The sequence below is a fragment of the Cetorhinus maximus genome, chromosome 19, assembly GCF_964194155.1.
Source record: "Cetorhinus maximus chromosome 19, sCetMax3.hap1.1, whole genome shotgun sequence".
In the NCBI taxonomy this organism is placed as follows: domain Eukaryota; kingdom Metazoa; phylum Chordata; class Chondrichthyes; order Lamniformes; family Cetorhinidae; genus Cetorhinus; species Cetorhinus maximus.
The window spans coordinates 82,114,268-82,140,985 of record NC_135897.1 but is presented as its reverse complement, the minus strand read 5'-3'; the positions used below and the strand labels follow the sequence as shown (position 1 = coordinate 82,140,985).

General features: G+C 43.9%; 1 protein-coding gene across 1 annotated transcript in view; it reads right to left on the bottom strand.

Annotated features, from left to right (window-relative positions):
- Positions 1 to 26,718, bottom strand: part of LOC144693967 (glycogenin-1-like) — a 78,649-nt gene that overhangs the window by 10,570 nt on the left and 41,361 nt on the right. The window contains exon 4 of the mRNA XM_078564247.1: positions 26,549 to 26,711. Coding sequence (XP_078420373.1) covers positions 26,549 to 26,711 — 163 coding nt within the window. The remainder of the gene's footprint in view (positions 1 to 26,548; positions 26,712 to 26,718) is intronic.

Below are 26,718 nucleotides of genomic sequence, written 5' to 3'. Positions count from 1 at the left end.
TTTAAACTGAGGAGTTGCCAATCATCAGCATCATTGAGTGTTATTATTGATTCACAGATTACTGGCAGCCTCGGCTGTTACACACGGTGCTGAACCCAACTCTCAGCACTAAAGCTGCAAGCTGCCATTACCACTAAAACAGGATATTAAATCCGACATTAAAAATCTTGATGTGTCGGAACTGCCAAAAGTTGCCCGAGAGGAACGAGAGTAAGCCCGACAGTAAAAGGTGAGCGGTGCTAAGCTAACTCTTCAGCTGCAAAATGCATTTTGGTGATAGCTTGTTGACATTCCTTAAGGATTCCTCAATATTACACAAGTCACCAGAATGTTGAAAGTGCACTTAAACTGAGGATTTAAATGGCCGAATTCCCCATATGAGCTGAGTGAGTCTGAACGCCCACAGCATGTATACACCTGCAGCTCACAGATCAAGCAGACTGGCTCCACTTTCCCCCACTTCTGACTTACAGAGGAAATTTTGCTTGTTGTATTCTTAAAGTGTGGATCACGCTAAATATTTAGCCTGCGGCACTTGGCCTCAAATTCCTAGACTGAATTCTTCCCCCTCCCCAAATATTCTGCATTAAAGGAATCCATGTAACTTGATACATTTATGAGGATCTCGTTCTCTACAAAAGGACTCGTATTCAAATCTCATAAGATATCCTAAACTGTCAGTTTGTGGTGCTTTGGAATTGTTTTTATATGATGAAGATGAGGGGTGCCACTGGCTAGAGTCCCTGAATCCTTCCTATTTTTGACACCCAGTGAAGTAACAAACATTCTCAGTTATAACATAGAAGATGCAGAGTAAAAACTGCTTACGATAGCGTAGATTAGTTGGTAGCGTTCTCATCTCTGAGTCAAAGGAGGAGTTCCAGCTCCTAATCTAAAGCTATTTATCGCAGGTTCAAGTTCACAAAGTCTAAACTGACACTCCAGTGCAGTACTGAGAGAGTACTGCATGGTCAAAGGCACCATCTGTCTGAGGCCCTGTCTGCCCTGTCAGGCAAATGTAAAAGATCCCATAGTATTATCTTGAAGGCGTGCAGAGGAGTACAACCAGTGTGACCTGGTGAATATTTATCTCTCAGTCAACATCACTAAAACTGATTATCTGATCATTTATTAAAATTTCCAAACTACTAGTGCCTACAATTCAAAAAGTATTTCATTGGCTGTAAAGCTTGCCCTGAAAAGCACTATATGAATGCAAGAGCCGAATCTTCAGGGGGGGCAGGCGAAGAGCCCAGGCGGCCTTCGCATTTTTCATGGAACCTCAACCACGGGCGGGATGAGGTTTCATGAAGGGTAGATAAATTCAATAAATTTTTTCATTAAAGTTCATTGACATGTCTCAGCTCCTGTGACACTGACACGTGAGGGGACATGTCTTAAATTTCTTTTTCTTTATTCAAATTTTTGGAACTTAAACTAACCTCCCTGAGGCAGCTCTGTGCAGACCCTGACTTAGGGAACCCTGCCCCCACCCGCACAGGGAGCATTCAGCGCTTCCGGGCACATGTCATGCTGGGCGGGCCTTAATTGGCCCGCGCACGTAAAATGGTGGCGCGGACCCGATCGGGGGCGCCGATCAGGTCCGCGCCCACCCCCACCCCCACACAACCCCCCCCTCCCCAGACAGGGTCTTTTTTTCCTTTCCGTTAATACCTTCCATCAGCTCCCAACATGCAGTTCGTGCAACCCTGGCAGCAATCCAAAACTAAACTTGCCAGATTCACTGAAGAGGCGGTTGGGAGCCACATGGAGCTGGTAGCAGAGAGAAGCACACAAAGCAAAGCTGGCAAAAAACCCAGCTGTACCTTTCACTGGGCCTTGGAGGGAACAATTTAAGAGGGGGGACATTATTCGAAAGAAATATTTACAATTAAAATGACCTACCAGTAGCTACAATTTAAGTCTCAACTGTTTATCTCTACATGCCATCTTCCAGTATATAAACTGCCACATTGGGGCCAATCTGTAAACAAAAGCAGCAGCTTTCCTGGTAAAATGTCGCAATGTGTGGTCTCACCCAACAGCTCCTCCTTGTTTGGCTGGAGTTCTTTGCTTAAATACTGCTCAGAGATTTTATGAGGGGCCAGTGCTGCTAAGGGAAAGGGTGGGGGGAGGGAAAGGGGAACAGTAGGGTTACCAACCCTCCCAGATTGTCCTGTAGCCTTCACAAATTGAAGTTAAATCTCCATAATACTGACGTGAGTGACCCAGAGAGAAAAGTCATGGGGCCATCACAATAAACTGTGCGAGGCTTTCATTTGCTTTGAACACTTTTGTTGAAGGTACGTAGGGCAAGCTTTCAAGTATAAATGTCCTAAAAATATGTAGGACATTTTAAAAGTATTGGAAATGAGGGGGAGAAAAGGTTGCTTGAATGGTTGGGGTGGTCTTCCAATGGAACCTCCAACATTATGTTCAATCAAAGTTAGCAACCCTAGGTAAGAGCACAAGGGCAGGTCACTGTCGTTGCATCAATGATGGGGTGGAGAACCAAAAGAGGTAATACTCTGTTGCCATCACACTACCACAAGATAGTCCACTCATTTTGTACCGGCTATGCACATCCTGGTCAGTAGATTATCATCTGTTCTGTTACTTCAGCAAGCAACTTAAACTCCTACAACTGTTCAAACACATTCAGTGTTCGAGCACAAGTATGATGCTTGCTGAAAACAAAGGAATCGTCTAGCTCAGTAAACTGTTTTGTTACAACTTTAATTCAAGGAGTTTTACTTGAAAGGGGAAAGCCTATAAATTAAACTCAAAGCTCAAGAGTAAGGAACTGGAAGTAAGTTAAATTTGCAACAAGCGCGTCAAAGTATACAAACCTAACAACTACTTTATAGCGTCTTCAATGTAGTGAAACATTCCCAGGTGTTTCACAGGAGTACCAATCAAATTCGACAAGTGACATATTAAGACAGGTGACGCAGATCTTGGACTTGCTGGGTTTTAAAGTACATCTTGAAGGAGAAGATTGATGTAGAGAGGTGAAGAGGTTTAGAGAAGGAATTCTAGAGCTTAGAGCCCAGGTATCTGAAGGCACATCTGCCAGTGTTGAGTGATTAAAGTTAGGGATCTGTGAAAAGGCCAGAATTAAAGAGCACAGGTATTCCAAGCTGGAGGAGATTTACTGAGATTGGGAAGGGTGAGGCCATGGAGGGATTTGGAAACAAGGATGAGAATTTTTAAACTGAGGCATTGCCGGACCAAGAGCCAACGTAGGTCCACGAGCGCAGGGGTGATGGCTGAATGGGACTTGGTGCAAGACTCAGATCAACACTTCTTCAAAAGTAAAGTGTCTGTTTTGTCATTTGGTAGGAGCTAGGATCTTCCTGTGAAAGACAGAAGTGCCTAATGAATTTAGGCATCACTTCTCAATATGTGGTCGCACTATAGCTGCCAGGAAAAGTTGCAAATGCCCTTCTTACATTGTATTCATTCATTACTCAATAGTTGAAATATAGCCATAATTTTAAGTCACTTCCTCAGTACTCATTAAAACTGACAACTCAGTGAGCCACCATTGAACTATGACCCAGCTCACACTGTAAAATTATGTAAGTATAATGTTGTAACATCAGTGCCTGAACTTCTGATTAGCATTCTACACTTAATGTTGCAAAACTGGGCTGAGTGTTTCAAATTGATAGCAGCCATACAGGCAGGTCCCCACAATGTTTTGAAATCTAAGCCACACAGTTAAAGAATCAAACAGTATAGCTTTAGGTCAACTCTTGTTGGTAATAAGCTCTCTTTCAATGGCGTATTCAAAAAAAATTAAGAAGTGATTTAACACAATAACTCAACAGCAACTCATGATCCCAATGGGTTCACTCACAGGTGAATCGTTGAAAACCAAACTTGCTCATTTCCTATTTCACTACAGAACAACTCCCTCCCACACCAACACTACCACAGGTGCAACGCCTGCAGAGTTACTGATGAGGCACTGTCTTCGAACAAGACTAAGCCTGATACTTCCCAATTTGGAGGGGAAGGTGGAGAAAAGTCAAGGGAACCAAAAAGCAACACATGATTTGCATAACAAAAACAAAAATACCTGGAAAAGCTCAGCAGGTCTGGCAGCATCTGCGGAGAGGAACACAATTAACCTTTCGAGTCCGAATGACCCTTCAACAGAACTAAGTAACTACTTATGTTGAAGGGTCATTCGGACTCGAAACGTTAATTGTGTTCCTCTCTGCAGATGCTGCCAGACCTGCTGAGTTTTTCCAGGTATTTTTGTATTTTTGCTTTGGATTTCCAGCATCCGCAGTTTTTTGCTTTTATCATGATTTGCATAGTTGGTGAGTGTGAATTTACTGTTGGTGAGGCAACATACGTAAGGAATTTCGGTGAAGGACCAAAGTGGTTACCCGGTAAGGTAAGCTCTGTGACGAGACCATTGTCGTACCAGGTAGAAGTGGAGGACCGGATCGCCCACAAGCATGTGGATCATTTAAGAAGAAGGGAAATATCTCAACAAAATGATGTTCCACCTGTAACCATCGCTGAACCAGTGGTTCCTGTTGAAGATGCTCAACCAAGGACCGACATGCCCAATGTCTCTGTCGGAGTGGAAGACACTGAACTGCCTGTGCCTAATGAGGTACCTGATGTTAATGCAGTTCCAGAGTATGTGGTTCCTGCAAAAGATTCGGAAGTTGTGGAGCTGTGACGTTCCACACGGATCAGGGAACCACCTGAAAGACTGAACTTATGGGCAGAATATTGAACTCAGTGGGTCGGCGCGGCGCTAGTCCCGGCCGAGCGTAAAATGATGCGCCATGATGTCGGACAAGCGTCCCGACATCATTGTGTAGTCCCGTGATACTTCGTTTAGCAGGCATGCGCCGCAATAGGCCTGTGTCCACCAACAATTAAAATGCTTATTAAGACCATTAAAAAGGCAATTAAATTCAAATTTACGCTGCACATCCAACCTTGTGATTGACGGGCAGGCGAAAACACCAAGCGGCCTTTGTGCTTTTTAGGAAACCTCATCCATGGGCGGGATGAGGTTTCCTAAAGCAAATAAAAATTTTACACTTGAATTAAAAACATGTCCCTGCTTATGTGACAGAGTCACACGAGGGGACATGTTTTATGACATTTTTATTTTCTTCATTAGTTTTTTTAAACAGCGCTTCATCTCCCTGAGGCAGCTCCGTGTCTCAGGGAGATTGAAGCGCTCTTTCGAGCACACGTGCAAAGTTCGCGCTAGGCCCGCTCGCCCTCCTCCTCCCCCTGTCCGCATAGGCAGCGCTGAGTGCCGCTCGCGTTCCACACTGGGCAGGCTTTAATTGGCCCGCCCGCGTAAAATCATGGTGTGGTGCCGATTGCGGGTGGCGGTCAGCTCCCCGCCTGCCCCCGCCAAGGGCAAAATTCTGCCCTATAATTTCACGACCTGTGTAAATATTGTAATGTCATGAGACAAATATCCTTGTAAATACAAAATGTACAGTAATGTTAAAGGGGGAGGAATGTAGTAATTATAGTTTTGATAATCGTAGGACTGTAGCTTTAAGAATAATCCTGTGCTGTAAGATCAGATGATCTGTGTAAACCAATCAGTTTGCAGCGCGGGGAACCTCCAGAAGAGAGTTCTTCTTTAGTTATGGAGTTTGATGCACACATGTAACTGCTGCTGCTGTCTTGTAAATAAAGCTCAATGTTGCCACCAACAAAAGTTGCCTGGAAAATCAACTCTATAACATTGAGCAAGCCACTTAGTTACATAAAAATGTGCTAGTGGTTCAAGAAGGTAGCCCACTCAGCCTTCTCAAGGTAACTAGGGATGGGCAATAAATACTGGCCTTGTCCAGGCTGTGAATCAAGGGACGAGGGTGTCCCATTTAGCACTGTGGTTGTGTCACACAACACAATGGTGCCTTCAGTGTGAAGATGGGACTGTTTCCACAAGGACTGTACGTGGTCTCGCCTATCAATACTGTCATGGGCAGACGCATTAGTGACAGACAATAGGTTTTCCCCTCATGTTGAGTCACTCACCACCTGCCGTGGGCCAAGTGTGGCAGCTGTATCCTTCAGGCCTTGCCCAGTTCAGTCAGTAGTGGTGCTACTGTGCCATTCCTAATGATGGGCATTGAAATTTCCCATCCTGAGTAGACTTTGTGCCCTTACTCCCTTCAGTGCCTCTTTCCAGTGGATTTGACAGAGGAGTACTGATCTATCAGCTGAGGGAGGGTGGTAGGTGGTAATCAGCAGGAGGTTTCCTTGTTCATGATGCCATGCGACTTCATGGGGTCCAGAGTCAATGCTGAGGACATGTCTCGCCAACTGTATCCCACTGTGCTGCCACCTTTGATGGGTCTGTCATGTCGGATCGAACATGCCAGGATGGTGATGGAGGAGTCTGGGACATTGGCTGAAATGAATGATTCTGTCAGTGTGACTATGTCAGGCCATTGCTTAGTGAGTCTGTGGGACAGCTCTCCCAATTTTGGCACAAGTCTCCAACTGCATTGAGAGTTTGGAAATAACGCATATTGTATTGATACACTAGTACATTGGCTAAACTGCAGTGAGAATACTGTATGTAGTGTTGAGCATCCCATTCTGGAAAAAGATATTAAAGCTTTTGAGAAGATACAGTGTAGATTCACTGGGATGATGCCAGGTATGGGAGCCTATAGTTCAGAGGAGAGAATTGAGATACTGGAGCTAATTCCACCAGAGCGCAAATGGGTAAGAGTAAATTGTTTGTTAAATTATTGAAGAGCTTTAATGGAGTTAATAGTGACTATTTCCTCTGTTGGTGGAGTCACTAATGAGAGGTCATCAATTTTAAATTGTCAATAAGAATGTCAATAAGAATGAGAATGAGATTTTAAAAATCTTGACAGGGTACTGAACACTTTTCCACAGAGGCAGAGGTTATTGCATTGTATATAGGCAAAATATTTGGAGCAGAGAATGACACAAGACTATGAGGACAGCACAAGGCAGTGGGATTAGTTTTGGATTGTTCCAACACAGGTCTGGCAAAAACACAATGGGCCAAATGGCCACCTTCTGTGCTGTGAGCTTCTTCGGTTCTAAAAAGGATCACACAGTCATTATCTCCTGTACAAGTGGCTGCATTAGTCATTATAATTAGGGTTTCTGGTTGCCATACATTGCCACTTCAATTATTACAATCAATTATGGTTAGACAGGTTGACCTCAATAACATTAATCCAGCTGACATTAGGTTATAATTTGGTTTAGAATAAATTTACAGTGTGCAAAGCAGATAATGGACCCAAAAAAAACTTTGTGGGCGAGTCAGAATCTTAAGTTATTGGAAACAACATGTGAGATCAGACACAATCTGGGATCATCTGAGTTTTGGAAGAAATAGAATCAGGTTTAGAACGTTGCACCAGGATTAGCAATAATGGTGGGCTGCTGATGCATAGAAATGGCTCAGGATTTGGGGCTTATTTAACCTAGATCTCAGAAAGACCAGCTTGTCTTTATACAAAGCTTTTCAAATTCCCAGGACATCCCAAAGCATTTCACAGCCAGCAAATTACCTTTGGTGTTTAGTGACTGTTGCTGTGTTGGCAAATGCTGCAATTTGTACACAAGTTTACATAAGTAAGTAATGAGGTGAATGACCAATTAATCCAAAGAAGAGTCATACAGACTCGAAACGTTAACTCTATGTCTCTCTCCACAGATGCTGCCAAACCTGCTGAGCTTTCCCAACACTTTTTGTTTTTATTTCAGTTAATCTATTATTGGCTGAGGGATGAATGTTGGCCAAGACAATCGGAGAACTCTGTGCTCTTTGCCAAAAAAAAATTATTGGATCTTTTATGTTCACATGAACAGGCAATGGCTACACTCTGGTCTCACGTTGGTGTGCACAGTGTTGCTGGATAAAGAGAGTTGTTATACAAGAAAACTGATAGTTGGAAGCATACTATTTTCATACTATTGCTTAATGAGGGAAGCCAAATGTGTTTGAACTCTAAATTGTTTAGTCTACCTTAAGGGATAATGGGCCATAATTTGTGAGACTCCTACCTTTGATACATCTAGCTGGCTCATGGGAGTGTGGAACTATCACTTATTCAAACTCACTTAAACAGCCGGAAACCTAACATTGCAGAGATAAGAATTTATGTTACTCAGATCTCTTTAATGATAGAACCTCCAATTAATTATTGTCAGAGGCTATTTCAAGTTGAGTCCTTATATCAGTGTGTAAGATTATTATCTCATCTGAAAGACAACACCTGCGACAATGCAGCACACCCTCAGTACTGGAACAAAATGTCAGTCTGGATTATCTGCTCAAGTCTCTGGGGTGGGGTTTGAACCTTTGTAATCTCAGAATAATTATAACATCTGAGCAGAGACACATTGGGTAAAATTTTTAGCTTGGGGGGGGTGGGGGCGGACGCACGCCTGATTCGACCGAGCATAAATTGACACGCGATGACGTCGGGCGGGCATCGCGACATCATCGCACACTCGCGCAATATTTCAGTCAGTGGGCACGCGTCAGAGTCGGCAGCACGCCCACCGACAATTAAAAGGCCTTTTCAGGCCATTAAAAAGTTAATTACAAGAAATTTTTCGCTGCCCGTCCACGGGCAGGATGAGGTTTCTAAAAGCAAATGAAAATAAAATAAAAACTTTAATTTTTCATTAATAACATGTGACAGAGTCACATGAGGGGACATGTTTTATAACATCTATAAAATCTTTATTTTTAAAAAAAATCTGTTAAATCTGATTTGCAAACGGCACTCGCGCGCACGCTTTGCAGTTTGCGCTCGCCCTGCGCGCACTCCCTCCCCTGCGTGCACAGGTACCACTGAAGCTCGCGTTTTACGCTGGACGGGCACTGGCAGTCAGCTTCCCGACCGCCCCCCACTGAGCCCGCCTGGCATGGGTGCAACTCTGCTCATTGACTTCGATATGGTGGAAAAAATGCTGGCAAATACCTTATCACCTCTTTCAGCTGGGGTGGAACTTAAAATTCAATTCATAAAAATTTTGGAATTCAAAGCTAGTTTCGGTAATGGTGGCCATGAAACTATCATCGGTTGTCACATGGACCCATCTGGTTCACTAACTCCCGTTAGGGTGGGGAGATCTGCTGTCCTTAGCCTCGTCTGGCCTTTATGTGACTCCAGACCCATAGCAATGTGGTTAATTGCCTCTGAAATGTTGAGTTTAAGGGCAACTAGGGATGGGCACCAAATTCCAATGTCCACATCCCATGAAAGAATTTTTAAAAAATTGCTCGGAAGTTCAACGTCTGTTGCTACGGAGGCAAATATGCAGACAGCAAAATACAAAAAACAATCAACCTTATCAATGAAAATGAAAATTTGGCAGTTACTGTAATGGTAGCTGACCTACATTGCCAGTAATATGTTCAAGCAATAAATTGAAGTAAAAACAGAAAATGCTGGAAAAACTCAGCAGGTCTGGCACATCTGTAGAGAGAGAGAAAAGAGTTAATGTTTTGAGTCCATATGACTCTTCTTCAGAGCTAAAAGAGAAGTAGAAACGTGATGGATTTTATACTGTTTAAGAGGGGGGCGGAGCAACTTAGAAAGTCAGGGATAGGTGGGAGCTAAGGAGACATTTGACAAATATGTCATGGCCACAGGACAAAGGAACTGTTAAAGACCAAAGAATGTGCTCATAGTTGCATAAGGGTAAGATAGAGAATGTGTTAATAGTAGACCAAGGGTCAGTGGTCTTTGAAAGCAAAATATAAGAACTTACAGATGGACCTGTGGGAGAGGGGGGAAGTGGGGAGGGAGAAAGGATTTTTAAAAAATTGAATTAAAAAAGGGGTAAAGATGGAGGATAGAGTTCATGGCCTGAAGTTGTTGAACTCAATGTTACGTCCGTGATTAAACCAGGATTAAACACTCTCCCTATCATTGCTGATCTAACTAGGCCTATACTTTAGATTTTTTTAAAAAATCCATGCTCTGTAAATTGGCCAATAATTATTAGGTGCATCTGACCTCAAGGCAGAAAGGACAAAACATGGATTAACCTGAGCTGACATTTTAAATTATTCTGAAACGCACCAGTAAAAATACTGACAACACAGTAAAAAAAAAAATCATCTGAACAGCCTGAAGCAACATGTCATTCCAATTAAAAAAGAATCAATGAGAAGTATTGTGAACTGTGAGGAGGACATAGACAGGCTGGTGGAATGGGGTGGATACTCGACAGATGAAAACTAATGGAGAGAAGTGTGAAGTGGCACATTTTGAAAGGAAGAATGAGGAGAGGCAATAAAAAATAAAGGGTACAATTCTAAAGGGTGTGCAGGAGCAGAGGGACCTGGGCAGTCTATGTACACAAATCGTTGAAGGTTGCAGGACAGGTTGAGAAAGTGGTCAGTAGGGCATACGGAATCCTGGGATTTATAACTAGCAACATAGAGTACGAAAGCAAGGAAGTTATGGTGAGCCTTCATATATAAAAAAAACACTCAGCTGGAGTATTGCGTCCAATTCCAGGCACCACACTTTAGGAAGGATGTGAAGGCTTTAGCCTGTGCAAAAAAGAATCGCGAAAATGGTTCCAGGGCTGAGGAACTTGGGTTAGAGAGGCTGACGATGTTCTCCTTAGAGAAGAGAAGGTTGAGAGGAGATTTGATAGTGGTGTTCAAAATTACGAAGGGTCTGGACAGTAGTGTCATGCCGAGGAGGCTCGAAGAAAAAGAATCTAAAATAAATTTGTTTCTCATCCATATTCTCTTGTTTAAATTCTTTCTTTTCTGATTTGGACAATTGCTGGGCTGATATAATGGCTGAATCTGGCCACATGCTTATAGTTCTGGTAAAATTCTGAGCAATTCCAATGGACAAAGGCAAACTCAGCAACCTCCTGCAATGTGACTTGTATGAACATTCCAGCCAGCTCTGGACAAAGGCAGAGCTGTTTGTGACACCTCATCTCCAATGTTGTGCAAATGGTTCCACAGTTACCTGCTCACAATACAGTGGGTATTAACAAGGGCTGAATGGGCCGACCTGGTCACACGACCGAGATTTAAGCTGCTTGAATTGCTTTAATTACTGCAGCTTTTGGGTTCCATCTTCAGTTGCTCTTTAACCTCAGAAGAGATCAAAGGGCTCCAAGCTATAGCAGCCTCCCTCTGACCTCCACCGCTCCCAAAACCTGGTCTCCAGAAAGAATCCTGTATTTCGCCTACAAAGTGAACTAATTCCCCGAATACAAGAATACTTTGCTGCATCTTCACCTGCCTCAGCCTTCAACCGAGCTCCTAGGCAAAAGACCAGGACTTCCACCACACAAAGCCAACTGAAAGAACCTTACTGGGCTCATGTGAAACAATAACTCTTTTTTTTCTGTGGTCTTTGCCCGGTACCTTTATCTTTCCCTTATCCCTCTTTTACTGTGTGAATGTACCAGGGTCGTGTTGCGATATCCCTGCGTTTTGAGTGTGTGTAAAATAAACTAACCCTCTGATTTTACCCTATCTCGAGTTTGCTGTGGGGTTATTTATACAGGATTGGATCACTCCAAAACTGGCTTTAGTGGCTTTCAAAAGTGTATTGGATAATTAACTGGAGACAGAATTTGCAGGGCTATGGAGAAAAGGTAGGGGATTAGGGCTAGCTGAGTTGCTCTTGCAGAGAGCCAACAAGGTCAAAGCAGCCCGCTCGATTGGCACCACATCCACAAACATTCACTCCCTCCACCACTGGCACACAATAGCAGCAGTGTGTACCATCTACAAGATGCACTGCAGGAACTCACCAAGCCTCCTTAAGACAGCACCTTCCAAGCTTATGACTGCTACCATCTAGAAGGATCAGGGGAATCAACACACGGGAACACAATCACCTGGACGTTCCCCTCCAAGCCACTCACATCCTGACATGGAAATATATCGCCGTTCCTTCACTGTAGCTGGGTCAAAATCCTGGAACTCTCTCCCTAACAGCACTGTGGATGTACCTACACCGCAGGGACTGCAGAGGTTCAAGGAGGCAGCTCACCTTCTCAAGGGCAATTAGGGATGGGCAATAAATGCTGGCCTAGCCAGCAACACCTGCATCCCATAAATAAATTAAAAAATACACAGTGGACTGAATGGCATGCTGTGCTATAGCCATTGTGTGTTCCTATGAGGTAATGAGCAGAAATGCATTTTAGCCCTGAAATTACAGGCTTTATCCTGTTGTTCTTAACCAAAGCATGAACTTTCTGGGGCTATTCTGCATTCAATTTCAAGTCAACTTACACATCATTTAAATCCCAACATTGTAGATTTTGCATGGATTATTTCTGAAACAAGGAATAAGTGCTTGAAGATAAATTTACAATGATGTTAGTGACCAAACCCTTTGTCCATAATTTTAACAGACTCACTAGTTTGTTTATTTTATGTTTCTTTACTGTAAATGGCTTAATACCTGTTGAAATAGCAAACAGCAGAATATCATTCCCAAGACGATCACTGATCTCATCCCCTCAAGAGATTTTTCCCTCCCAAAGGCTTCCAACCTCCCAGTTCCCTACTTCTACATCCTTACCAAGAATCACAAACAAGATGCAGTGGCAGAACAATCTTTTCATCCTGTTCCTGCCCCACAGAAGTTACTTCTGCTCATCTCAAATTAACTTTTTCTCAACTTGTCATGTCCATTGAACTATGTCTGCATCGCTTCCAATGCCCCATGTCACTTTAAGTGTTTTCTGACCATAAACATCTCTTTTTTGCCACCATTTGCATTCTCTACACCTCCATCCCTCACCTGGACAGTCTGAGGGCTTCTCTATCTCTTCCTTGAGCGGAGGCTCAACCACTCCCCATCCATCAACAACCTCCTCCACCTGGCTGAATTTATTCCTACGCTGAACAACTTCTCCCATGACTCCATTCACTTTCTCCAAAGAAAAGGTGTTGCCATGGGAATCTGTATGGGTTCTAGCTATACCTGCCTTTCATGGGATTATGTAGAACATTTCTTCGTTCAGTGCTACTCAGGTACTTTCCTTCACCTCTATTTCCAGTACACTGATGACTGCATTGGTGTCACTTCCTGCTGTCATCCCATTCTGGAAAATTTCATTAAATTTACTTCCAATTTTCACCCCTCCCTCACTTCCAAATGATGCATCACCAACTCTTCCCTCCCCTTTCCTTTCCCGACTTCTCTATCTCCATTCCTGGGTAGAGGCTTTTAAGCAATATCCACCCTTAGCTCACCGGCTCCCACAGCCACCTTGGTTATCCTTCCTCCAACCCCTCCTCCCGAAAGGACTCTACTCCATTCTCCCTGTGTCTCCCTGTCTGTCACATCTGTTCCAAAGCTGCCACCTTTCATCCCGGCGCTTCCAATACACGGCTTCCTTCTTTCTCCAATGAAGATTCCACTCAACTCTGAGTGACAGATCCTCGAATGTATCTGTCCCAGTCCCCACACTTTTGACCTCCCACCTTTCCCTTCCACCCAGAACCATGCGGCTGTATTTTACAGGCCCCCGACAGATGTGAGTGCGGCCGGGGGGGGGGGAGGTGAAGCACCCAAAATAGGGCAGGTGCCCACCCTACCACCTTCCCCGCCCACTCCTGAGCTCACTCCCATAAAACAGGGGGTTGGGCAGGTGCCAAAATCGGCAGCCCACCCGCCATATTCAGATAAGTAATCAGGGGCCAATTAGGCTTGTTATCAAGCCCATTGACCCAGATAATGTGCTGCCCACACCGTAAAACGTTTGGCATTGGCAGCTGGGCAGGAGCAGGCAGCCTGATTTTTAAAAAAAGTTCTTCAAAGGGCGGAGAGGAAGGGGCTCTCCGGGGGCTACCCTTTGTCAATTGCGGGGCACCCTCCCCTAAGATCAACCACCCCCCCCCAACTTCATTCCTGCAGCCTTAAAGACTCCCTTATCCCTCATTTAGCCCACCTGCAGCACGTTATGGTTGCAGGGTGGATGGGTCAGAGCGAATTATGTTGGCTCCACGGCTGACGTTGCTTCGGTGGGGGGTGGGGGGAGGGGCGAGGGTGGGGCGGGGGAGTCCGAACCCCATCCCTCCCGCCTGTATTATTCAGCCCATGATGTGTTCCCTTCGTCCTCACCTTCAAACCACCAGCATCCACATTCAACGGATCACCCTGCACCATTTCCGATCCTCTATGCCACTACCAAACACATCTTTCCCTCCCCTTCCAGTATTCCAAAGAAACAGATCCTTCTGTGACACCCTGGTCCACCCTTCAGTTACTCCCAGCACCCACTCAGAAGGAAAAACCAGAAACTTGGAAATGACTGGTCCTGGACCCAACTGGTTCAAGACCAGTTCAGACCAGTACCAGTCATTTCCAAGTTTTACTGGTTTTGCCCTTCCCTTCCTATGGGACTTTCTTATGCAAGTATAGGAGATGCAACACCTGCCCCTTTACCTCCTCCTTTCCTACTATCCAGGGCTCCAAACACACGCTTCAGGTGAAACCGTGATTTACAAGTGCTTCTTTCAATTCACTAAGTTGTATTCATTGCTCACAGGAAGATATTCCCGACAATACAGAGACTAAATGCAGATTGGATGGTTGGTTTGCTCAACATACCTTTTTAGTCTGTGAGCATGGGCACAAGCTTCTAGTTGCTTGCCATTTTAATTCTCTGTCTCCTGCCACTCTAACCTGTCAAGCCCCTACACGGTTCCAGTGAAACTCAAGGGACAGCACCTCACCTTTTGATCAGGCGCTTTATAACCTTCTGGGTCCAACAGTGTCAAGACAATGGGAACTGTAACTGAGTGAGATCTGCCTACAACTTCACCAGCTCACCAAAAACATATTGAACTGTTTAAAGAAAACCTGTTTTTCTAAAAAAATACAAGAAAAGGCATTGACCAAGATGGCTACCAATAGTCTGATATTGTAAGTTGACTACTTTCCTGGAAAGTTCCTATATGGATTGCAGTGCAGACCTGCCCTGACCTGTTGCAAGGAATTTCACACCTGTGGATGACAAGGTCCACTTCCAAATGGACTCTGAAAGGAAGGCATTAAAAATACAAAGTGCTGGACTTTAATCAACTATAATTCTGTCAAGACAATGGGAACTGCCAACCAGCCAGACACACCCAGTAGACATTCAAAACGCCCTGTGGAGGATGAAATAACCCCGTCTCCTCCTATTGGTTTCTGAAACAAAAACAAAAATAGCTGGAAATACTCAGCAGGTCTGACAGCATCTGTGGAGAGGAAGACAGAGTTAACGTTTCGAGTCCATTTGGCTCTTCATCAGAACTGATCAGACCAGTTCTGACGAAGAGTCATACAGACTCTTCACAGATGCTGTCAGACCTGCTGAGTTTTTCCAGCTATTTTTGTTTTTGTTTCAGGTTTCCAGCATCCACAGTATTTTGCTTTTATCCTATTGGTTTCTACAATCTTGAAATGTATCAAAAGTTTCTGAGGCATAAGATCAAAACTGCAATTATTGATTCTACAACAATGATTGCAAGACATGATAATCAAATTCCTTCTTGGAACAGGTTTAAGAACTGTTTTTGCCAAGTCAGAAACAGAGAGAAAAATCAAAGTCATCTAGAAACACTGCTGAATGGGATTTGAACCCTTGTCTCCGAGAATGTTAGCCTGGGCCTTTGGATCATTAGCCCAGTGACATTACCATGACGACACCGCCTTCACCCAGAAAACAATAGGAGCAGAGGTTATGATCTGAAGTGGCTCTCTCTCTCAAGCTAAGATTGTCGCCAAAAAAGTGCAATTACTTGAACTTCAGTTCAACTCCAGGATTTTAAAGGATCCTCGTGAATTTCAAGTGGCTGCAACATTCATCAATCTATGTCTCAAGGACAAGCAAAGGACTTTTGTTTTCATTTGTTCATGGGATGTGGGCTAGCATTTATTGACCTTGTTCAGAGGGCATTTTTGTTTTAAAGAGTCAACTCTAAGAGTCTGGAGTCACATGTAGGCCAGACCAGGTAAGGATGGCAGGTTTCCTTCCCTAAAGGACACTAGTTTGTCCTAAAGGACAAGGTTTTTTACAACAATCGACAATGGTTTCATGGTCATCATCAGACTTTTAAAAATAATATCAAATATCACCATCGACCATGGTGGAATTTGAACCTGGGTCCCCAGAGCATTATCCTGGGTCTCTGGAATACCAGTCCAGTGACAATACCACCATGCCATTGCCTCTCCAATATACTTAATTGTGTATCCTTTTAATTTTCATTTGGACTCTAACTTTTCCTACCTTTGAGATCTGCGTGTATGTGTGTGTTATTGCGTCTTTTACAATATTATTTTAAACTTACTCTTTCTTTGACTCAAGAAAACCTGCTTTGATTGGCTCCTTATTAAAAAGTGCATTTGGATTGGAAAAGGCATTAATGCGGAAAAGAAGTTTAAAAAAACCTTTGTTGCGGCCAACTGAGGGGGCCAAGTAAAGGGGAGCCAGTTACCTCCTCCTCGCCCGGTCATAACAACAGTGATAGCAATAACTTCAGATCATAACCTCTGCTCCTACTGTTTTCTGGGTGGAGGCAGTGGCGTTGTGGTAATGTCACAGGGCTAGTAATCCAAAGGTCCAGGCTCATATTCTAGGAGGCAAGGGTTCAAATCCCACCACAGCAGCTGGTGGAATTTAAGTTTGGTTAACAACCTCGAATTAAAATCTAGTCTCCGTAATAGAAACATAGAAAATAGGAGCAGGAGTAGGCCATTCGGCCCTTCGAGCCTGCTCCACCATTCATTATGATTATGGCTGATCATCCAACTCAATAGCCTACTCCCGCTTTCTCCCCATACCCTTTGACCCCTTTCGCCCCAAGAGCTGTATCTAACTCCTTCTTGGTGACCATGAAACCATTGTCAATTACTGCAAAACCATATCTGGTTCACTAATGTCCTTTAGGGAAGGAAACCTGCTGTCCGTACCTGGCCTGGCCTACATGTGACTCCAGAGCCACAGCAACGTGGTTCACTCTTATTTGCCCTCTGAAATGGTGTGGCAAGCCAGTCAGTTCAAAGGCAATTAGGAATGGACAACAAATACTGGCCTTGCCAGCAATGCCCACATCCCATGGAAGAATAAAGGACAGCGGGATCTGTTGTTGCCATTTACTCCTTTGGACTTGTTTAGACCAATTTCTTCACTTGCCCTGTTGCCATCCCATTTTACCTTGCACCATCATCCATTTTTCCATTTAATCACTCTCGCCTTCCACCTTATCACAGGTCTTCTCACTTGTTCTATCCTTCTCTCTCTTTTCTCTGTCTCCGTACTTGTTTAAAACAATGACATCTTTGACTTTTGGCAGATGATGAGTCACTGACCTGAAGCGTTAGCTCCGTTTCTTATTCCACAGGTGCTGTCAGACCTGCTGACTACTTCCAGCCTTTTCAACAATAACAACTTATATTTATATAGTGCCCTTAATGTAATAAAACATGCCTGGGTGCTACATCACAGCATTATGAAAGGAAATATGACGGCAACCAAATAAGGAGATATTAGGGCAGGTGACCAAAAGCTTGATCAAAAATACAAGTTTTAAGGAGGGTCTTAAACGAGGAGAGGGTAGGGAGGCGGTAGGTGTAGGGAGGCTACTGCAGAGGTTAGGGCCTAGGCAGCTGAAGCACAGCCACCAATGGTGGATAAGGTTGCCAACTGTGATTAAGTGCATTCCTGAAGGTTTCATCACGTGACTTGCCCCCACAGCAATTAGTCAGCCATTAGTCAGCCAACACATCCATCCTTGTGACACACTGCCTTCCCACACTTTGGAAAGCAAAAAGACACATTACCCAACTGGATAACGCTTGACAGCCTTTTTCAATATTTTCATACCTGGTAAAGAGAAACGTTCAAAGTAAATGTCAAAAAAAATCTAACTTTTTTAATGTCTCGATAATTTCTCTCCAGGGTTGCACACAGCAGCGTCCTGCAGATTGATCTTCAATTCCTGGAGACTCCAGGCCAGTCCTGGAGGGTTGGCAACCCTAATGATGGGGCAATTAAAATCAAGAATGCTCAAGAGACCAGGAATAGAGAAACGCAGATATCTTGGAGGGTTGTGAGACTGGAAGGGATTACTGAGGTAGGGAAGGGTGACAGTATGAAGGGATTTGAAAACAAGGATTAGAATTTCTGTTCGTAATATCAGGTGAGGGCTGCTGTGACCTGCAGTAACTTCTAATTCAACCTTTGTATACATTTTTATCCACAGTGTTTACTTTTTGAATTTCCTGATCAAATACTCTTTGATGATTCACGGTTTTAAGCCTATAATTTAGACGGATTCTTTGATTAAATCTTCACTAGAAATCCAGCATTGCTTAAACAAGTGAACATCTTTGGATTCATAAATCCCAGTATAGGCCACACAGACCCACCGTTTGGAAGGCTTTGGGAACCCAGATCAAAATGCAAGTATCTAGATCTGTAAACGACTTTGCTTTGCCATTTTATGAGAAATCCTTTAAGAGGCAGTTATGTGTGGCTTAAAGCCAATGATTTAACATATCCTGTTTAAACTGTATACTGGAGAGGGAAATCACTCAGCAGTTAAAACAGATTAAAGGGGAAGCATATTCCACTTAAACGCACCATCATTTCCTTACTGGTGCCTCGCAATCACTCCAACACTATGTGCTATGCTGGTTATAGGGAACAGCTACAGTGTAGATCTCATCTTGTGTAGCACCTTGACTTCATGAGCAGGAAATATTTTCCACACCACCCAGGCCCCTGGGGTGCCTCTAGGCAGTGGTTTGGCAGCATAGACCCAGCAATATAGGTAAATAAGAGACATCATAAAGTATGCAGGTAATTACATGGTAGACATTGGTATCTGTGGGGCTGCTGAGGGGAAAAGGCAGTTGCTTCACAGAAAAATTCACCGTGTGAGACAAGCCAGTTTCAGAGGAAACCTAGTGCTCAATGAGGGAAGTCAAATGGACTTAAATGTGAAATGATTTAGTCTTGCTTCAGGTAAGATGGGTGATAATTTTTATGCCTCGTATCTTCGCTACATCCAGCTCCTTCATAGGGAATCATATATCAAAATCACAATTAAAGTAGCTAGAAAACCTAACATTGCAATAACTTAGGTTATTCAGAGCACTTTCATTATGGAGCTTGCACTTAAAAATTATAGACCTTTCAAAATATAAGGCTCATTTCAAGATGGGTCTTTATGCCAGAGTTTCAGGTACACTGTAGCACAGCAAACAAATGATAGAAGCCGCTAAGCAGGCCAGCAGCAAGCAAACTAATCCAATGAATCGAGCTGTTCTTAGTGAGCAATCACTGTTGATTTTAAAACGTCACATGAGCCACTGGCCCCAATTAGAAAGCCTCACCGTGTCCCAGGCTTATAGATCTTTCAGAAGGAACTGCAAATAGCACAATCTGGCAAGCCAAATTCCAGTGGTTTCCCCTTCCGCTGAACTTTGTTGAAAATGGCACCTTCTGGCTCTTCCATCCCAATTAAGGGATTTTTTTTCCCCCCCCTTACAAATTCTTTCAAAACTATTTCTCTACAAATGCTGATGCCCACAGCCTCTGCCATTTCAGCAAGCAACAATTAACAACATTTCAAATTCCCAAGGCAGAAACAAAAGATTTTCGTCTACTGACACTGAAGCATAGAATTATTACTACGTGCTAGACTCTACCACCTCACAGATCCATCAAAACCACAAAGCCTACTCTTAACAGGGTACAGCGCTATGATGCAACCTTTCGCCCCTGGCATCCTGCTTTCTCTAAATATGGAAGAGTCCTTCCATTAACTGAACTGTAACACTTCCCTCAAGCTTTCATGTTTCAGCCAGAATGTGCTGCAAGGTGTTTCAATGCAGGCCATGAACTTGAAAGGACATTGTGCAGGCTGAGGGAAGATCTAGCAGCTGGCTTAACGTGCTAGACCGGAACTTGGTAAGGACACAAGTTCACACAATCACCTTGACCATGCTGTCTGGGAGGTGTGGACAAATGAAACTTAAAATGCTGTAACCTGCAAGGCTACAGACCTGGTGCCAGAAGGTGGGATTAAAATGGGCAGCTAGTTTTTTTTCTTTTTCGGCTGGCACAGACATGATGGGCTGAATGGCCTCTTTCTGTGCTGTAACTGCTCTATGATTCTATGAAACCTCCAGTATGGTACCAGCCTTGAACCAGTGAAATGGCACAAATGCTCAGTAATGGAGACAGGGGGTGGGGGGGCGGTGGTGGGTGGGAACTGGTGGTACAGGTAGTGTAGTCCATGGCAGCCGCACCAACATCCTTGTTATAAAATCTGATGTTGGTTAGCACCAGTGAACTTTCAAGTTTCATCCAAGGAGAAAACAGAGGGCAGCATTTCTTTACATAAACATTGAACTGATTTGGATATTCTGTTGGCTTAAGAAAAGCATTGGTAAAGCCTGTTTGACACTACTGAATCATTGACGCAAGTGACAGCACGGTACTCAGTTTAAGAAGGATGTACAATTCCTGTGTACATTCAGAACTGAAATTACTTCATACTTCAGTTGTCTAATCTTCTTACGTTCTTTGTGCATGTTGTAATCGTACATCCCAACAACTGACTGATCGAAACAAGTTGCAGGTTCCTTCGGTTATTTCTAATAGGCAGAGTACAGACTGTACTCAACTAGCCCGCGCTTGCAAGACCCAAAACAAACTGTCTACCATGAGATGTGATCCCGCAATTGGGCAGCACTTCCTGAACAATCCTGAGTGTGCTAATAGCTACACTAACAACCAACTTAAGATAATCAGTCGAGCTTGTAACGTGACTCATTTACGCTTGCTGGGAGCGACATTCATTCATTCACCAGGAACTCATTCTCTGACATCGAAAGGAATATGTTCAAGCCTGGTACCTTTTTTTGAATTATCCATTAGCATGGGTTCACCGTTGCTTTCTCCATGACACCGCCTCAGCTAATTATTTGCCTATTACAAATAACCGAAGGAACATACAACCAACTTGCAAACCAATCGGCACCCTTTTCTCCTTGTTGGTGATCATTTGAAATTTGGCATTCTTGTGTTTGTCCTGACGAGTGCAAGGCAAAAGCCTTTGGCAACATGTCTCCCTTTTCACCAGTAATTACAATGACAAGCTTTTCAACCACCAGCTGAAATGTTAGTCATGTGATAAGAGAGAGCATTTCAATATGGTTCTTAATATAGAGGAAAATATACCCATAATGCCAAAATTAGCAATGAGGGGATCATCCTTAAGACAACAAGAACTATACAGTACATATAGTTGGGGTAATTTTGACTTTGGACAATAATGTAAAACAGATGATACTGAATTAGCTGACAGGCAATAGCAAGGACACTGGCGGAGTGGCACTGGTGGGATGATGAATGCTGTCATCCTGAGAGAGGACAGTAGGTTCATGCTCTATGGAGCCACTATCACTCCCCTTGGGCAACACCACAGCAATCTTAGTAATCTGTTGCAGCCTGGATTGCAGGGCTGTTGTGAGAGCCTGCAAACCTCTCTGAGTTGCCATGGTGGGAGCTGCCTGAGTTTGCATGACTTCAATCTGAGCTTCCACTGCAGCACAAGATGTTTGTTGCTTCTGACATGTTTGTGACATTAGCCATAGTTGTATATTGCAAGATGAGCATTTAGTTATATTAGCAGCTCTCTCTGCTGCCCTCTCTATTTGGGGAGGTGTAAATAAAGTTAATTCAATAATGGCTGCCTGCAGTTGAGTACATGTTAGTCTCACTCCGTGTAACAACACATGGGACACTGCATCATGGCTGCATCTGCAAGTGTTCTCACGGAGTTGACCACCACTTCTGTGTTGGAAAGGGTGGGTTCCCAAGCTCTGTGCAAAATTGGTGTCAGGCTATTGGACAGTGAGCACATGGTCTCTGGCAGTCTGTCAATGCATTCAGCATTTCTGTGTGCATCTCCATTAGCCTTATTCTTTACAGTGCCTCACTGAAGTCCTCATGAGTTCTCTGCAGTAGTATGCTTGTGTGACCTCACCCTCTAGCAAACTGGCATCGGTGCTATGCTTTCCCTCCCCCCTAGCTGCAGTCCATTTGTGCTGAGTGTCTAACCATGTGCAGATGCCGACCCTAAGCTCCCCTCTAAATTACACGCAATGTCAAAAACTGAACTGGCGGCTGCGAGTGTCAAGACTGTGTCACGGTATTCCTTCGGATCAGTCTATTCTTCCTCATCCACATCTTGCCTCTGCACCAGCTCTTGGGTATCAGTTCTTGAGTATCCGAAAGGAGAAAAGCACAAGTATGGGTTTATCTTTTCTTTACTCTTTCATGGGATGTGGGTGTCGCTGGCAAGGCTAGCATTGGCTGCCGATCCCTAACTGCCCCTTGAACTGGGTGGCTTGCTAGGCCATTTCAGAGGGCAATTAAAAGTCAGCCACATTGCTGTGGGTCTGGAGTCACATTTGGCCAGACTGGGTAAGGGGTGGCAGATTTCCTCCCCTCAAGGGTATTAGTGAACCAGATGGGCTCTTATGATAACTGATGACAGCTGTCATGGTCACCATTACTGAGGATAGCTTTTTCTAATATTCCAGATTTATTAATTGAATTCAAATTCCACCAGTTGCTTTGGTGGGATTTGAATGCATGTACCCAGAGCATCAGCCAGGCCTTCTGGATTATGAGTCCAGTGATATTACCACTATACCACCTGCTTATGTTAAGGGGAGGAATGCAAGAGGTGCATTTGTAAACAATTTGCGAATTGAGGAACAATGAGGAGGAAGTGAGATGTGAGAAGAATGATTAGGTAGGAATGTACTGGGTCACCTTCAACGGTTTCAGTGCCGCTGCTGGTCACGGCCTCAGTCCTGGCCATTCCAATGTTGATGTGCACTCTCTCCTCCAATGGGATGAGAACATGCAGCCAGTAGGCTCCTGCTACCATGAGTTATGTGCCACTTTTTCCTCCAAGAGAGAGGTGTGTGTGGTGCAATGTGCTTTCATGATGTGGCTGTCATGGTTGAATAGCTGGCAGTGTTTGCGAGCTGTGAGATGTGAGTGCGAGGCTTGCAGCCATGCTCTGTGTATGACAAGTAAGCAGAAGCTATGAATGTGAGGTCTGAGTCATGGTTGATAGAGATTGTTGGTAGATGAGTGAAGGTGGAGTGTTGAATGGAGCATTGTGTGAGGTTGCTGGTTTATCTGTAAGGATGTGACATTTGACTATGCATTCACTGATCTTGACCACTCGTGTGAGGTCATTAAACTTCTTCCTGCACTACATCCAGGTCCGCAGGGCTACACTGCTTGGACTGACAGTGATGGCTGCCCGCTCCCACTGTCTTCATAAAATTGGAAGGGTTTCCTGGTCTGCTGTGGATGGAAGACAACTCACCTCCTGCCCCCCTCCCACACTGAGGCCTCCAGTGCTGCATCAGAGAACTTCAGAGCACATTCTCTGCCATGTTACATCATAGTCACTCTTCTTGAAGGACAGACACTCTTCCCCAACCACTTCATCTATAAGAGATCCAATTTGGCTTGAAGTAGTACAGGTTAGCTTTAAGTGCTGCTAGCTATGCACAAACCTGGGCCCCACGCTGAGGAATGAAGCACTCAGCAGTGCGTTTAGCACTGGGCTGCAGGCAGCCATCATTTAAATGAGCGGACAACACCAAGCCTGCAGGCTGCCTGGATTTGAAGGAACGTCCACAGGTTAATCCTGCATCACCAACCCCGTACTTCTTTTCAAGGGCTATCCCATTTTGTTTCCTACGCTTTTATTATAAATATGTATTTTTCCGTAGTTGAGTTTAAAATACTTGAGAGTTTGGGTGTCAATGCCCGAGAACAACTCTCACGCTGTAACGTGGAACAAATGTACTCTGAACAGATAACATCTCCTACTGTCAGGTTAAGCATTGTCATTGGTGGTGCTAACAAGTCCGCCCATTAAAATATCCAATTTAAATTATTTTCTTTAATTAAAAATAGTAGCTCTTCTATCACACAGCCTAGAAAACCACTTGAATCATTGCTATGTACTTCTGTCTATTTAAAGACATCTCTGCTAGACAACGGACAGAACAATGGCAAATATAACAGACTCGCCGTCGCCTCTACTGTTACTGGTTTAGAGGGAGGCAAGAACTATTGAGGTGTAATTCAGTGTCAGGAACAATATTCTATGAAAGCTGGGTCTTAAAGGAACTTTCATCTGAGACCAAGAGCAAAATACTGTAGATGTTGGAAACCTGAAATAAATACAGAAAATACTCAGCAGGTCTGGCAGCATCTGTGGAGATAGAAAGAGTTAACGTTAACCCTGTTTCACTCTCCATAGATGCTGCCTGGCCGGCTGAGTATTTCCAACATTTACTGTTTTTATTTCGTTCGAGACACTTCGAGAAGCACTGAGGAAATGATGATGGTGAAGAATTGGAAAACTCATGAGGAATTATCTTCGGATTCCTTTTCATGGAAAAATACACATCTTACCTGAAATTTGAGCCTTGATGCTCCTCCACTGCTTTGCCCCAGTACCTGTCTAGGCCTTAGGCTCTCTAAGTTTGGTGGGCTGGTTCATTGCCATGATTCAGTCCCAGCTCACACAGGCACATCTCCTGGAAGGAACTTGCACCGGGAAACAGGGATGGGATACACAAGAGGCCTGCAACTCCAGGAATTTTTTAGGCCTTTCTAATTAGCCACAGCCAGGAGGTTTCAGACTTGAAGGGAAGCAGGGAGATTAGTCGAGAACGGTAGTCCATGCCTTTTATAGGCTCTCTTCTCTTACCGCTTGACCTTTTTGGATGCTCTTATTTGAGGTACTCAAGTGCAAGGTTTAATGACAGTTTCTCCAGATGCCTCTGAAAATGAGTGCCTTTCCATCCTTGAGTTGAATATCAGGTAGTTGTAGTTGAAATTCCAGGACGGCCTACTTTAGGAGTCCCTGGAAATCCCGGGGTAATGTGGCAAAGAGGCAGAGACCCAGTATAACTGGCATCTCCACAACATCTGGGACGTTTGCAATTTCCAGGAGGGGGAGGGGGGAGAGAGAAAGAGTGTGTGCGAGATAGAGAGAGAGACAGACAACAGGAGCGAAAAAGAGGTAGAAAGGAGAAAGATAGTAATTACATCCACCATATTCACATTCAGTGAAATAGATTTTATGTTCCTTAAACTTTTCACATTAGATCACTTGCCGAATTGTTATATTTTTGACCACATTGTATTGCCAATTGCACATTTCCTTATTTGGAGAAGGGAGTTCATTATAATCTGAAGGGGTTTAATAAACTTTCTTTATATAGTTATGGCTGGAGTATGATAAGCCCCGGACACACACTGCTTTATTCACTACTTTATTTATAGTTAGTCCATAGAGTTTACTCAGGTGCCTCCAGCATTTCCATCATGAAACCAATTGTGCCTGTGAGACTATCAGAAAACGTTATTAATAGACCTTGGAGCAAGTACCACTGCTATTGTGTGTTTTACCAATAGGTCAAGTTCACATTTGCAACAAGCTTGTCTTTCTAACGCAATGGGTCGTCTCAAATGTTTAACACTTGACAAGTCCAAATGTTCAATTAAGTGAAAATTATTATCATCTTTCTAATTAGGATCGGGACAGTTAAACTATCAACTGGTGAATGCCTGGATGAGAGATGCAGAGCAGAGTTATACTACCAACCTTACACCATTTTCAGGCTGGGATAAAATCAGAACTTTGCAGGTGTGTTTTCAACAGACATCAAGAGCTCTGCTCCCTGGGATCCAAAAGATGCTTACATTTTTTCCAGTAAAGGACCTGCGGAATGGTTGGCTCTCAGCCATCAAAAGTGATTGGAAATGAAGTACAGCTTAAATTCAACACCATTGGGCAGCCTGAGAGCTATTTAAGTTGTAAATATTACCAAGGTTTTGCTGCGTAGCAATTGCAGTTATACCACACCTAGTTCAATGTTAAAGCGGTCCCAAGCCCATAACCTTTACCCTCTGGAAGATCAAGTAGCAGGTGCATGGGAACCCCATCATCTCCAAGTTCCCATCATGACTTGAAATGTATATCATCATTCCATTATGGTCGCTGAGTCAAACTCCTGTGACTCCATCACCCCCAACCAACTCCACCCCACCCCCATCAACCCCAGTGGCACATTGGCAATGCCTTCACCACATTGACAGCAGCAGTTCAAGGCGGCAGCTCAACACTACCTGCTTGAGGGAAACTAGGGATGGGCAACAGACACTGGCCTTGCCAGCGACGCCCATCTCACAATAACGATTTTTAAAAAAAAACGATTGTATTTTTGCTTGAGATTGTGTCATATTGCTTAATTCAATGCAACTTGGGTGACTTCGGACTTGAATTGAACGCACAATTTGTACTGATGCACAGTCTGACTTAAAAAAGCATGCAGAGTGCTGGCCAATGAGATCTGTCTGTGCAAAGAACGTGGCTGCACTTTTCACACCAGGGGGCAGAGACCACGCACAAGGCTTTCTTTCTGATAATGAAACATACCGTCAAAGCTGCCCTTTTCTGTAGAAAACTGTAAAAGTTGGTTGTAGGTTTCGATGGAAGGGCGGTAAACAAACACTCCCGTATTGAAACAATCCGGCCAACCAGGGTCCGGTGCTGCAGATAGTTCTTCCCTTTCAAAGAGTTCATCGATGTTACATAATACCTGTTCG